The 13794-nt window shown below is 45.3% G+C and overlaps 1 protein-coding gene across 1 annotated transcript in view; it reads right to left on the bottom strand.

Moving 5' to 3' along the window:
- Nucleotides 1-8648, bottom strand: part of IPO13 (importin 13) — a 39685-nt gene extending 31037 nt beyond the window's left edge. Inside the window, exons 1-2 of the mRNA XM_075616106.1 lie at nt 7642-8648; nt 4435-5171 (exon numbers count right to left, since the gene is read on the bottom strand). Coding sequence (XP_075472221.1) covers nt 4435-5171; nt 7642-7698 — 794 coding nt within the window. The 5' untranslated portion in view covers nt 7699-8648. The remainder of the gene's footprint in view (nt 1-4434; nt 5172-7641) is intronic.
- Between the last annotated feature and the right edge of the window lie 5146 nt (nt 8649-13794).

Here is a 13794-nt window from a genome sequence, read left to right as displayed (position 1 = left end):
GGTGTGGTGGGTTTAGGTTCTAAGCTTGCAGGGGTGTGTTTACAATTGTTAACTCCACTGATGATTGCCCTCTACAGAAGGAAAGGGTTTAAGTCTGATGGAGATGCTGCTGTCCTCTATTTGACCTTGCCCTGGACATTTTTTGTACGCTTCGCCTATATCTAACCAAGCGTTCATGCGCGCAAGTTTCCCCATCAGCCACTGCTCTTGCATCTGGGGACATGGATCCCCTTTACTGTCTGAATAATAAAGTATTGATGCTGAAGTTCCTGTAATAACAAATTATTTAGTGGACATATGCCTAGATCACATTTCCGGCAGTGAAGGGGTTGATCAGGCTGCGTTCCCCAGACATAGCAGAAAATATAGCGTCTCAGGGCTGCAATTAAGCCCTTTATTATTGCTGGTGAGAACCCAGGAGTGAGCAGAGAAGAGGAGAGGATAAGTGGTTGCTAAGCAACTGGAGGTTGAGAGTCCAATCAGAAAGCTCAGTGTGGTCATGAGGAGTATCAACTCCCAGGGTTTGGTCAGGCAGCCGGCTAAAAATCAAAGGCATGAGCTGTCACTCCCCCCTCCCTTGTACCACATGTGCACAAACACCTTTAAAGAGCCTGCACTTATTCTCAAGACGGTGAGAGAGAGAGGGGGAGGGGACCAACCAAAGATGCAGTATAAAGAGCACAGAAGGGAAAATGTGAAAAAGGATGAAAATACTGTACAGGACTAGACAGAAAGACATGACATGTTGTAGAGCAGAGAGGAGGACCTGCAGTCTGGGGCAGAAGATCACTCAATCATCTGGCACAGATTTATGTGAAGTAAATAGTGGGAGAACGTCAAAATGCCAGCCAATGAAAGGTGCAGATGAGCCAGCCAAGATAAGAGTTTCCTTCACCGATTTAAAAACAGAGATCAAGAAGCAGTATCTACAGGAGTGGATGACTGAAGACTAATTGTACTGCTCAGTGAGTGTGGCACTGAGTTTGGAGCACGGGAACCTGGTTCAATTCCCGGTGTTTGCTCCTTGTGACCTTGGGCAAGTCACTTTATCTCCCTGTACCTCAGGCACTAAAAACATAGATTGTAAGCTCCATGGGGCAGGGACCTGGGCCTGCAAAATGTCTCTGTAAAGCGCTATGTAAAACTAGAAGCGCTATACAAGAACTATTATTATTGTACTTGTTTTGATTTTTACTACTTAGACTCATTTCATAAGAAAAGGGATTTTGCAGACTGCCTTGCAGCATTTCGTTTCATAGGACAGATACATTGTTTGAATTTTAGGACTAAAAAAAGCATGACTAAATCCAATAAGATTGTATTCTTCTAGCACGAGGCCTCGTTTAGTGCCACAAGGCGCACCAAATAGGTTAGTGCCAGTGAGAGGGGAACAATTAGTACAATACTATGTTTGAAATCACAAGGATTTTGTATTTAGTACATTACCAAGATACATAAATAGAAAACTACTGTTCACAAGAACAACAAAGCCTACCCAATACAAAATCATAGAAACACCAATTATAATACTTGATCTCCTGACCTCGCTCTCTAAAGCTTAGTCCATAGACACTTCGCCCGTGCGGAGGCGCGCTGAGGCTCAGGGAAAGCGGTGCTTTCCCTGGCCTTAGAGCGCGCGCCGTCTGTGGGCGTGTCTGGGGGCGGGCCAGTGACGTCACGGAGCTGGTTCGCCCTCATTGGGCGAGCCACTCACGTGGCCGTCCCTGCGCTCTGGCGAGCTCTGAAACTTAACATTTAAGACACACGCTTTCGCAAGCGTGCGCGAGCCCCTGCTAAAGCCGCTCTCATTGCGGCTGCAGGGGCTCAGTGCCGAGCAGCAGCGCGCCTCAGCACGGGTCAGCGCCATGCCTGAGGCCTAACAGTGCATGCAATGTATTGTATATAATGTATACCCTGTTCATTTATGCAACTGTATTTGTAACCATGTATTTGTCATATTAACTATGTCCAGGACATACTTGAAAACGAGAGGTAACCCTCAATGTATTACTTCTTGGTAAAACATTTTATAAATTAATAAATAAATAAAACCTCTGCAATTTTCCTTGTGTCTTTTTTAGTTTGTTTGGTATATTTCTTCCTACTAAAAAAAAAAAACAACAAAAATTGCAACAATCAGCTAATTAGTGAAGGATTATCTAATGATATATACATATCGCCCTAGCACGCAACAATAGAAGCAATGAACAATAGTCAATTGGATTAAGTAAAAAGTGTATTTGAAAAATTATTTAAGCAGCTATACATGGAACCCAATAGCAGGGTATGGAAACAACCTCTCCTGTAGCGACAACCACACCAAGGAGAGAGAGGGGTGGGGGGGGGGGGGGAAAACAAGGGGGAAAAGAATAAAAACACAAAAGGGGGAGAAAACAATATATACACGTACAATACACGTAATGGATGGGGGTAATAAAATTATAGGGGGCAACGTTAACGTTTTGGGGCCATAGGCGCCCCTTTTTCAAGCCCGTTCCCACAGATATATCTGTGGTACTTCCCTAATTACCCCACCTCCACTCAAATATATCTCAATGGAAACAGCCCAGGAAGAGCACACTATGCTAATACAAAAGAAAAGATGGTTCTAAGCACCTAAAGCCAACCCTTTCTGAGGGATCACTGGCAAGCCAACAATTAGCATAAACCAAACTATAGCTAGTGAGAGCCCAAGCATCAGTCAGCTAGAGGTAGAGAGAGCCCAAGCATCAGACAGCTAGAGGTAGTGAGAGCCCAAGCATCAGACAGCTAGAGGTAGAGAGAGCCCAAGCATCAGACAGCTAGAGGTAGTGAGAGCCCAAGCATCAGGCAGCTAGAGGTAGTGAGAGCCCAAGCATCAGACAGCTAGAGGTAGTGAGAGCCCAAGCATCAGACAGCTAGAGGTAGTGAGAGCCCAAGCATCAGACAGCTAGAGGTAGTGAGAGCCCAAGCATCAGACAGCTAGAGGTAGTGAGAGCCCAAGAATCAAACAGCTAGAGGTAGTGAGAGCCCAAGCATCAGACAGCTAGAGGTAGTGAGAGCCCAAGCATCAGACAGCTAGAGGTAGTGAGAGCCCAAGCATCAGACAGCTAGAGGTAGTGAGAGCCCAAGCATCAGACAGCTAGAGGTAGTGAGAGCCCAAGCATCAGACAGCTAGAGGTAGTGAGAGCCCAAGCATCAGACAGCTAGAGGTAGTGAGAGCCCAAGCATCAGACAGCTAGAGGTAGTGAGAGCCCAAGCATCAGACAGCTAGAGGTAGTGAGAGCCCAAGCATCAGACAGCTAGAGGTAGTGAGAGCCCAAGCATCAGACAGCTAGAGGTAGTGAGAGCCCAAGCATCAGACAGCTAGAGGTAGTGAGAGCCCAAGCATCAGACAGCTAGAGGTAGTGAGAGCCCAAGCATCAGACAGCTAGAGGTAGTGAGAGCCCAAGCATCAGACAGCTAGAGGTAGTGAGAGCCCAAGCATCAGACAGCTAGAGGTAGTGAGAGCCCAAGCATCAGGCAGCTAGAGGTAGTGAGAGCCCAAGCATCAGGCAGCTAGAGGTAGTGAGAGCCCAAGCATCAGGCAGCTAGAGGTAGTGAGAGCCCAAGCATCAGGCAGCTAGAGGTAGTGAGAGCCCAAGCATCAGGCAGCTAGAGGTAGTGAGAGCCCAAGCATCAGACAGCTAGAGGTAGTGAGAGCCCAAGCATCAGACAGCTAGAGGTAGTGAGAGCCCAAGAATCAGGCAGCTAGAGGTAGTGAGAGCCCAAGCATCAGGCAGCTAGAGGTAGACAAAATGAAGAAAAACTGTAGTATACAAATCCTCTGCTGTAATAGGTGTCAGTGGGTCCCCTGGGGTGGTCTGCAACAGTCCCTGATTATCCAATGGTTGCCATACTCACACAGTGCCCTATTGCAATTTCAGTGAAGAGATAACTGAAGTGCTCAAAATATTTTAATACCTCCTAAAAAGACGACTTGGCGTGTAATGTATACAACCTCCAAATCCCCAGAACTGCATATTCCCCTTTCCTGGTGGAATTAAAATTGAAATGTATTTACTGATCTCGCATTTGCTATACTACATGTTCATATACCTGTATTTCAGTTTCATACTCACAACGAACCATTTAAATTTCTCGATGTACTCCTTTTGACCACCACATACAGCGGTATCACTTCATCCTGCTTTGCCCATACAACATGGTAACCATGTATGCACACAATGCTTCAGAAAAGACACGACCAGAGCCGTGGGCAGGTTACAAGCATTTCCCTGTTTTTAACATCAGATTGCAAAGGCCAAGTCAAAACAAGAAAATGGCAAGATAATAATAATAATAATTTTTAAAAAAAGCAGTGCTTAACGCCCATCCACGGGCCCTTTTGCTACTATAAATAAAAGTGAAGAGTGAGGCACGTGGATGGTGTGTAGGGCGTGATGGGTAACTCACCTTTGTGCATCAGGCTGAGAGATGGTGTTCACCAATGCCTCAACTGCCGAATCAAACAACTCGGGGTCTCGCAGAGCAGAGAAGGCAGCGAGTGTAAGTCCCTCGCACTCTGTCAGCGGGATCTCCAGCTGTGCCCAGCTAGAGAAGCACTTCAGAACCTTCTGCTTGACGAAGCCCGGGGAGTCGCTCTGCTGCAGCAGCTGGCGCAGTAGAGGGAAGACGCAGGCACACTCTTGTGCCAGGCAGCTGCGTACTTGTCCCCTGCGATAGGGTGGCAGGCGGCTTGTCTGGAATTCCTCGGGCAGCACTGTCAGCAGCTCCAGCAGTGCCAGGCAACGGGCGCCGCAGTCAGCCTGCCCATCCTCTGCTTGAAATACCCGAACCATGTCAGGTACGGCGTGTGGCCAAGTGTCAGGCATCATGTTGAGCGCCAAAGAGGCCAGAGCAACGCACAGTCGCGTCAGAACTATCTTGGACCCGCTTGCAAAGGCGGAGATTTGGGCGAAAAGCTGCGACTTAAGGCTCTCGTACTGCTCTGATGGGATGTCTCCCCAGTAGCGGGATATCTTGATGTGAAGGGCACTAGCCCCAAAGTACTGGATTTCTGGCACTTTGCCGCCATTCAGCAACTGCCAGCTGAAGTGCCAGGCTTGGGGGGACACCTGTGCCTGCATTAACCACTTCTGTGCCAAGTTCTTGTTCTCAATATTAGGGTCATAGTATAACTGGTGAAGAGCCTGCAGAGAGAGAGAGCGAGAGAGAAGGGTACAAACAATATTATACAGTGTGTGACATGAGAAGGAATTATCCACATATGGGGACCTTAAACTGGTAGGAGGGTATTCCTAATATTAAAAACAGGGGCACACCAATTCAGGAGATGTTCAAATCCAAGAAGAGATAAATAAGTGCCAGTCAATTAAGGAGGGGAATTTCACGTGTCATAGCAATGGCTCACCAGGAATGATGCCTGCCTGATATGAAGCTTATACTCTGTATTACTGCCAACACAGAACACATTATACCTGTCTCAATTCTTTTTACAGCATTTTCCTACAACACTGTTGATGCTATTCCATTACACCCAACACTTTCTCTACTTTCTACAATTTGCTTGGAGACTACCACCCTCTAGTTTCATGCGATCACCTGGTGTGATGTCTATATGTTTTTATCTCGCACATACACCACATGCTCACTGAAGTCTGGTATCAGCTGCAATAAAAAAAAAAAGATGCTATATACAGGTAGGGTTGCCAGTTGGATGGCCTGATTTAGCTCAGGTTTTAACCATAAACATCAGATTTGAAACCAGACTAATTGGATCTGTCCCATACAAACTGGGGCTGGCTCAGGAATGTGGGACACCTATCGTCCAGATTAATAACAGTGCAGTCCAAATGAATAATATGTAATGGAGCTATAGTAATATGAAAACACCAAGACATGCAACACCTTCTGTGACATCTTTAACAGCTGACATCCTTTTGGCTCAAGTACTAAAAATATACTGTAAGCTCAAGGCAATAATATGCATCGTGTTGCACTTACAATAATCACTATTGATTGCGCTCACTTCCCTGCTCTGTTTATGTACCCTGAATGCAAATGATACAGATGCCAGGAAGCTCCTGTCACTGAGGTCATACAGCTGCTGCAGTCCTTTGAGGGCTGGGCACTGTCATGTTGCGTCAGTAATGCCCTTCAACACGGGATAGTACCACACACTCCGTCTATTCTAACCTGACGAAAACGGCTGCAGCTGCTGGCTGACAGCAAGAGAGGCGCCTGCATAAACTGTTAATCCCCGAGGTCTGTAGCATTGGCACAATGCAGGAATTACATATATAATGCCACCCAGGGAACGGTGCAAATTCAGCTCGGAAAATACAGCTGCAAAGAAGTAAACGCTGTCACTACCAGTAAAGGTGTTCATGTAGAAAGTCATTAAAGAATCAACATAAAGCTGCACCAAGAGTAAACATTCACTCTTGTAATGAGACTCTGGGCATCTCCATACGCATTCAGACCCTTAAAAAAGGTGCCACCAGTCAGGTCTCTAATGTGGTAAATCTACACTGGCCTAACAACCAGAGTGTTTCCCCATTGTAGGGTTTTTTTTCTGCTACTATATGATCAAGTTTAAGGGTCAATATCAGACCTCGTATCATTACCACCATTGATAAAAATGTCATCAACATCCATAGCTCAGTACAGCGAGGGTGAAAAACAATACAAATAAAAATAATACACAATAGGTAAGAAAGACCCGGTTAAAAAGGAGATTATGACAATGATAGCTAATTTCCGGCTATTTAATCCTCCAAACAGAAGACGCCAGATGCCTGAATTGGTACAACTGCTGACCATTGATTTTCATGACGTATTTTCACTAAGAGGGGCCCTAAACATGAAATGCTGCTTTCATAAAGATAACAAATTGAGCACATCGACCGCCTCGCTATAACCTGAACAAACATGAAAATCCTTCACACTGAGGGAGGGGGGGGGGGGGGGGCGGGATAAATCAGCAACATTGGTACATTTGTTCATGTTGCTAGGTTGAAATATCTGCACATTCTGCATCTCTAGGGTCAGTGCCGTCTTACAGCTTGCAACAAAGCTGAACGCACAGCAGTAAGTAAATAACATTAAACCCATCCCCTGCTACAGCGGCAGCGCATAGCTCAGCATCACTCCGCAGGCAGCTTCCTGCAGCAAGGAGGAAGAGGGAAGGGAAGAAGCTGGCTCAAGACAAATAAATCACCCAACAAGGCAGCGCTATCAACCTGCTGGAAACCAAAGCTTGTCCTTACATACACCCTTATCCTTTCCAGAGACAAGCGTTGCAAAATCATCAATGTGTTGAGGAGAGAATAAAAGGGACTTGGAAAGTGATGGAAACATGACAGTTACATAGCAGAATGTTCCTACAGTAGGGAAATGGTATGTGCGGGACAGCTATTGTACATGGTGAGGAAACCCTTGCAATGTTAATTGGAAGATATTAACGAGTTAAGGGGTGGTTGGCCCTTTTTAATAGGGGGATGATAGTCCTTTGTTACATTATGGGAATATATTGAGTCAATGGGCCCAGGAAAATGGATTGTTTGTAGGGTAATAATAATAATATTATATTTGTTTATTTCAGAGATGTTACATAAAAATGGACATCCCTATAATGTACTGTCCCTGGGTGTCACTAACCTTTTCTACATTCTCCACTGTGAACTCCAGACTCTGCTGCTCTTCTCTTCTCTCCATCTCTGAAACCGTCACCCCCCTGGGGAAGGGAGGGGGCTGGCGGAGAAGGGATGGGGACTACTAGTCTCGTTCTCCTGCTCCCCCCTCCCAAATCTTGGTTTTACTTTTCCAGGCGAAAGGTGCAAAGTAAGGAAGTGATGGTGAATCAGCACATCCCAAGCCTGGCCTTATTGAACCAGCACCCAAAACTATTACTACAGCTCAGATTGCTGTATAGAGGAGGCCCTGGCACTGCTCATCTCATCTCTGTGCAGCTGTGATTTGAGCCTCACACAGCAGAAGGGAGGGGGGTTTGTGAATGTCACCTCCCAGCTGGTTAAAGGGATGACAACGTGTGTCTAGCTGGCTGGGGTCGCCACCTAACTACAGCATGTGTGCATCCTACTTAGGCTCTGTAGTGTGAGAACCCTCCCTATGTAGTGTGAGTGTACCCTTCCCCTTTAAGCTGTGCAGTGAGTGTACACTTCGCCCTCAGGCTCTGTAATAAGTATACCCTCCCTCCTCTTGGTCTGCAGTGTGTACCCTTCCCAACTCAAGCTCTGTAATAAGTTCTCCCTCCTCTGGCTCTGCAGTGAGTATACCCTTCCCCCTCAGGCTCTGCAATAAGTACTCCCTCCTCTGGCTCTGCAGTGTGAGTGTACCCTCCCTAGCTCCTCTGCAGGTCACTAGTTAGCCCTCCAGGCGTGGAAGCCTCTCTCCGGTTCCTGGTAGTCTCCTGTATGAATGTAGCAGGCTCCTCCTTGAGGCCTCACTCGCCTCCTCCCCAGTGGGGTTCAGCCTCTCTCCCAGCTCCTCTCACACTGACACACAGCCTCAGGGGTCCTCACAGCACTGCAGGCTGTCCACCGTACATGCCTGTCTTATTGCCACAAAACATAATTTATTTCACCTCCTCCCCCCATAATACTAGTCTGATTAATCTTGCCAGCTCTGTTGATAATTTCCTGGCACTCCGCATCAATAACTATTTTCTTAGTCCTTATGCTTTGTCTTATTTAACAAACAGGCAGTTGACAGCATAGGACGCCGCGCGCATAGCATGCAGGGAGATGTAGTTCTTCTCTGTGTCTGACTATGGTTGGGCAGTCGCTAGTGTTGGAATCTGCACATTTACATTGTAACGGGAGATTTTACTTTCTGCAGTGATTATTTAACCCATTGATGTGTAATCCCCTCCCAATGAATGAAAGATGTCATGGAAAGCAAGTTGAAGCTTCTGTCACAAATATTCATTCAATGCACATTTACTCAATACAGTTACACAGCAAAGCAACATACAAAACAAAGGAAGAGGCAGCCATTTTTTTAACACTCCATCAAAAAAAGCTACAAGCATGAACGCTGATATCTATAGATTGCTGTAGCATACTACTGCAGTATAATCATAATAACAATCATCATCAAAATAATAACAATAATTATAATATAAAATATAATCTATAGCCACACATTGGATGTAAAAACAAGCACACAAATCACTGATCTCAGTTGATGCACAGTAATATTTCAGGAGGTCTCTGCTCCAATGAGCTTACAACCTAAGAGGTAGAAAGGGATGAAGCTCACAAAGGGATCAGTAAGAGAGGGGACTTGTGCTCTGAGACTATTTGGCTAGTTCTAGTCTCCCAGCTATAAAACATCTGCATAAGGATTTTGTAAGGTTTATCAATATTATGTTTTCTGCACCAGTTTGGAGCTGGGTGTGTGATGGGCAAGGGTAACCAGGCTTCATAATAAAGCTATCTAGCACTATAAGCCAGGGGCCAGGTATCTTTACATGAAAAGTTAAAGTGTTCCTGCTTTTTTCACTTTGCATGTTCCCTTTGTCCCAGACTCATGAAACTTGCTGAGTGTAAGTTTTACGTGGGATATTTGGGTAAGAATACAATTATTTTGTTTGCAGGAGTTCGGGAGCTGGAGCTACCGGTAGTACCTTAATTCTACCCGGCGTGCAGGCACTATTTGCCGGTACGTGAGTAGAATTACACCGGGGCTGTCCAGCGTCCCCAGACTCCTGGTTTTCGAGCCCCTATATCTCAGTCCTAAGTCCCTTACAGTCATGAGTCTCCCCAAGGTCCCCAATGTATTAAAATATGTTTTCCAATGTTTGATACATTTATTATAAGGCTCTATGTAGTCTGCCCAGGCATCTAGTTAAGGTGCCAGCAAGTCTGCACAGAGTCCGTAGTTCAAAGGGGAGAGGATGTCCAGAGGTGTGAAATGTTTGGTAGGCGAGGAAAGGCGAATTGCCGGGTCCGGACTACAAAGGGCACCCAGTGGGGACACCTTTTGTAGTTGCCAGACTTGGTGGAGCCAGCCCCACAAGTGGCAATGAGTTAGTCAGGGAGGATGCAGCCATAGAGTCTTCTCCCTTGGCTAAAATCATTTTGATCCTGCTTGGCATGCCTACTCCTTTGATGTCAGCCGAGGGACAAGCCCCTCTTTCTATTGGCTGGAGGGAGGAATTCCCGCGCTCCGATTGGCTGCTCCTTCCCCCTCCGTTCTGGGGATAGCCCAGCGGAGTGTATGTAAGGTGCTGACCAAGAGATCGAGTGTGCGCAACCAATGACTTGCGTCGATGAAGCTAGGGCAGGCTTTTCAAATTAGCTCTGTTCGAAATAACAGAGCGGCCGGCTTCGTTTTGAAGCCTGAAAAGTTTTCCTCGCAGAGACTAAGGGCTCTATGCAGTAAGCGCCGAAAAAGTCCTCTCGCTAAGTGTTCCTAATCGGCATGATTCTGCCGATTTTCCCTCGCCGTATGCAATAAGTGCCGAATCCCTTCCGAATCAAGCCGAAAACATTTGTTCCCACTCTGCCAATGATTTGCCGATCACACACAGGTGTATCGGCGTGCATGGCGGGGTGGTGTTAGGTTCGCCAATGAAACTTCTTGCTGAATCTGCCGAAACAAGCATGTTTTTGATTGAGCGGCCCATTTAAAGGCAGCGTGTATTTTTATTCATTCTCTGTGTTGTTGGGAGAGAGAGAGAGAGACACACAGAGCTGGGCGATTTACATATTTCATATTGACTGAGAGAGTTGTTATGTATTGTGAGAGGTTTGTCCTGTGTTGTTTTGTTAACATCTTTGTCTTGTTTTCACTTTGTAAGTGTTCAGTGCGATTGTCTTTAATTTTTTTCTGTTCTTTGTGAGTGCTATAGGTATGGCCGAAAGGCGTGGGAAGAGTGATGCTGGTGTGAGTGGTACTGGTAGTCGTGTGAGTACGCGTCTGAGTGAACGTAGGATTCAGGGGTGCTGTTGCTGCGAGTGTGACTGGTGTTGCTGGGAGTGCGAGTGGTGTTGCTGTGAGTGCGAGTGCTGCTGGTGGCTCTGTTGCTGGTGCTGCTGGGGTGTCTGTTGCTGGTGCTGGTGGGGTGTCTGTTGCTGGTGCTGGTTGGGTGTCTGTTGCTGGTGCTGGTGGGGTGTCTGTTGCTGGTGCTGGTGGGGTGTCTGCTGCTGGTGCTGCTGGGGTGTCTGGTGGTGGTGCTGCTGGGGTGTCTGGTGGTGGGGTGGTTGGTGGTGGGCCGCTTTTGGAGTCTCTTCCATTGGAAGAAGGAGAGTCCAGTCAGCAGCAGCCAAGCTCTGGGGCTGCACGTGTTCGGAGGAAACGTGTGGAGCGGCCACGTAATCCTCGTTTCAATGAAGAGGAAAACAGAGTTCTTGTCACAGGGATTTTGGAGCACTATGACCCTCTGTATGGGCATTTACTAGGTAAGTCTATCTTTGCATTGATTGTTCAAAGACATGTTATCCTAGGTCATGTGAGATGTCTTAATATCAAGCTATAATTCTCTAATATCTATTAATTAAAGTTAATTGTTACACACATAATCCTTCATGCTTTATAACGACCATAACAATCAGTCTAAAAAGTTTGCCAAAGTTCATACAGTATTCATGCAAGCTTCCTTAGATTTGTATGTTTCCACGTAAATGCTCATGTGGTACACATAGTCAACCTAAACCAGCATGTTTGGTATCTCTTGGAACAGGTAGCAGTTTAGGAAACTGCTCGTTTTTCTAATAATAATTAACGTCATATATTTTGTATGTAGTTCAAGGGCAGACAAGTTCAGCATCAAAAAAAGAAATGTGGGAACAAATAACATTGGCTGTGTCTGCATGTGGGAATCATGTCAGGGACCGGGCGAATTGTCGGAAGAGATTCGATGATATCAGGGCAAACTTAAAGAAAAAAATCCAAGCACAACGGATGCATGCTTCTGCCACTAGAGGTGGGCCACCAGCACAATTTCTAATGTTAACTCCATTGGAGGAGTAGATGCGGGGAAAATTTCTTCCTGTCGTCGTCGAGGGTTTGGCAGGGGACAGAGATATCGGAATTTATTCGGCTCAATTTCCACCAGGTGACAAATGTTACTGTACTACGCGTGTCGTATGTTACAGTTCATATCTATATTTCCACTTAAACTTATAGTTTTTCCCAATATAAGCATACCTACATATATATCTGTATATATGTCTCTCTCTCTAAATCTATCTATCTATCTATCTATCTATCTATCTATCTATCAATATATATCTATATATATATATATATATATATATATATATATATATATATATATATATATATATATATATATATATAGATATATATAGTTGTCCTAAAAAAAACAAAAATAATTATATATGTATATATATCTATGTGTGTTTGGAAACATGTATTGGCTCAGCTATCGTGGATGACATCATTATAAGTAAACATACACAACTTGACCTGCATGAAGGGATTATGTGTAATGATCTTCCAAATAACACACACTGCAAGCTTCTACCTTACAAAGCATTCAACATCTTTGCCCTATAGTTGAAAGCTGAATGTATGTGTGAATCTTTGTACAAACAATGGGTTAACATGCATAACCACAAAGCACACCCGCACTCATTCTTTGTCACAGTAATGTATAACTTCGTTATACTGTATCTGTGCACACAAATGCATAATTCACTATTTCATGTATGTGTCGATACATATATACATATTGTGACAGAAACCAGGGGTTGGTAATAAACTCCATATACAGGGCTCCCAGGATACTGAACAGTTTCTGTCCTGTCTAAGCTGAACAGGGCAGCCTCGTGGTACAGGCACTCCATTCCACAGTTTGTCTGCTGCCTGTTTTCTGTCACCTGTCATGCTGATTAGAGTTCAGGTATATAAGACCTGTTTCCTGTTTCCTCTGAGCCCCGCCCAAGAGCCTGGAAGGCTGCTGAACTGCAGAGGGGTGAGAAACCCTCTTTCCCAAATCGCTTCATTCATTCTGTTAGTTTGTCTAAAGACTGCAAAGGTACTTATTTTGTTGGTGGAAGTGGACAAGCCACTTCCAACTCTGAGTCAGGGACATCTAAGTTTAAGTTATCGCTCAGACGAGCAGCTTTTTGTTTGGCTTTGTTTTCTGTTTAAACTGTGGCAGTCTCAGTGCCTGGGACTGAATAAACCAGGCATAGCCTGTTTAAAGGAACAGTACGTGACGTCTCATCATTTAACCTACCCTAAAAGACCGTGTTCTAACAGTCCCGGACAGACGGCGGAGCCCCGGAGTAAGCCGTTTGTCACATATGGTGGAGAATGCGGGCACTTCTTGACTCTGGGAGTATGGTCACACTAGTGTCCGAATACCTATTGCCCATTAAGAAGAAACAGGTAAACAGTTCACAAAGAGTGGCAATTTGTTGTATACATGGGGATAATCATGAATATTCCACTGTTGATGTTTTTTTGAAACAGAATTTGGTTCTTTAGATTTCAAGGTGGGTGTTGTACCCAAACTGGCACATGATGTGTTAATAGGGACCGACTTTCCCCATTTTCTAAAAATGTGGTCCCCAGCTCAGAATAGCGCCCAGAGTTCAATAGCAGACCATAACGAAGTGTTAGAAGAAACAAATCCTTTCCCTTTTTCAGAAATGGAGGTTGACGAGGGCCCAAATAAGAAGGGGGAAAAGGAGGAGTGCTGTGAAATTCCCTTCCCCATCACTACTTTGGTAGGGAATACCCCAAATCAAGATGTTGATCAGGCACTTACCACCCCAGTACAGGATAAGACCCTCGCTGACCTAGAGGTCAGTCCTG

This window comes from Ascaphus truei, chromosome 10 (genome assembly GCF_040206685.1).
Source record: "Ascaphus truei isolate aAscTru1 chromosome 10, aAscTru1.hap1, whole genome shotgun sequence".
Lineage (NCBI taxonomy): Eukaryota > Metazoa > Chordata > Amphibia > Anura > Ascaphidae > Ascaphus > Ascaphus truei.
This window is presented reverse-complemented; position numbering and strand designations above follow the sequence as displayed.